Here is a 999-nt window from a genome sequence, read left to right on the forward strand (position 1 = left end):
TATTAACTCAAGTCTTTTTCAAGTTCTCATTTATTTTGTTGTATTTTTGAATCTCTATTTATATTTGAAAAAAGATGGCAGACAATTCTCACAAGATAAGCTACCACACTGGAGAGGCCAAAGGCCAAGTTCAGGTTTTTTTTTCATCCATTAAATATATTTGAATTTTCTTTCTATAAGAAATAATTTGATACTACGTTTAAGATCATATTAATTAATACAATATTAAGTAACATTATTATATCATTTAGTAAATCACATCTTACTGCATTTCTAGCCATCCATGATAATCTAAGCAATACTATTCTATTATGGGGCTTTACATGCTAAAGTTGGTACCTTATTCTTTATTAATCATTGTGAGTTTATATTCTTAAGGTAGAAAATTAAGGGTTAATTGGTAACATGTAGGTTTATGATCTTAATGTAGGAGAAGGTGAGCAACATGATGGATAAGGCAAGTGATGTCGCTCAATCAACCAAAGAGTCGGTACAAGAGGCAGGACAACAAATGATGGCTAAGGCACAAGGAGTAGCAGATGCTGTTAAGGATACTGTGAACAAGTGATATCATTTGTAATCCATATTTACATTAATTTTATTTGATGCTCTTTGTTAGAACTTTTTTTTCTCTATATAATATATTTTTTCAACCCTCTCTCTTTATGAGAGTGAGAGAATAATTATAAGGAATTTTCTTTTTGGTTCTTTGGTTTTTTTTTTTCTTTTGGCTCTCATTTTTAGAAAGGCTTTCACAATGGCCTCCATTGTGAAGAATGAGAGCTGATCTTTGTTGGATTTTTGGTGTTAAACTAATTATAAGAAAGTCTTTGGTATTGCAAATTATAATTTTGATTATTTTAAAGGCTTTATGGCCGACGATAACAAAAGAATGTCCTAAAAAAATAATTTGGAAAAGTGAATATGAAATGGAAAATAAGAATATTGTTCAATAGAACAAACACTTGATAATTAATTTTATTACAATGATAAAATATA

At 28.8% G+C, this 999-nt stretch overlaps 1 protein-coding gene across 1 annotated transcript; it reads left to right on the plus strand.

Moving 5' to 3' along the window:
- On the plus strand, positions 1-624 carry LOC120080552 (uncharacterized). Its single transcript, XM_039035249.2, has 2 exons — positions 1-134; positions 431-624. The coding sequence occupies exons 1-2, from the start codon at positions 75-77 to the stop codon at positions 566-568; spliced, it is 198 nt and encodes a 65-aa protein (XP_038891177.1). The 5' UTR covers positions 1-74; the 3' UTR covers positions 569-624.
- Positions 625-999: the final 375 nt, after the last annotated feature.

This window comes from Benincasa hispida, chromosome 6 (assembly GCF_027475165.1).
Source record: "Benincasa hispida cultivar pf3 chromosome 6, pf3_genome.v1.1, whole genome shotgun sequence".
Taxonomy (NCBI): domain Eukaryota; kingdom Viridiplantae; phylum Streptophyta; class Magnoliopsida; order Cucurbitales; family Cucurbitaceae; genus Benincasa; species Benincasa hispida.

Bases quoted from the DNA above. Each gene is read 5' to 3' on its own strand.
- LOC120080552 (XM_039035249.2), top strand. From the start codon at position 75: ATGGCAGACAATTCTCACAAGATAAGCTACCACACTGGAGAGGCCAAA. The intron at 135-430 runs GTTTTTTTTTCA...ATCTTAATGTAG, and splicing joins AGGCCAAAGGCCAAGTTCAG to GAGAAGGTGAGCAACATGAT.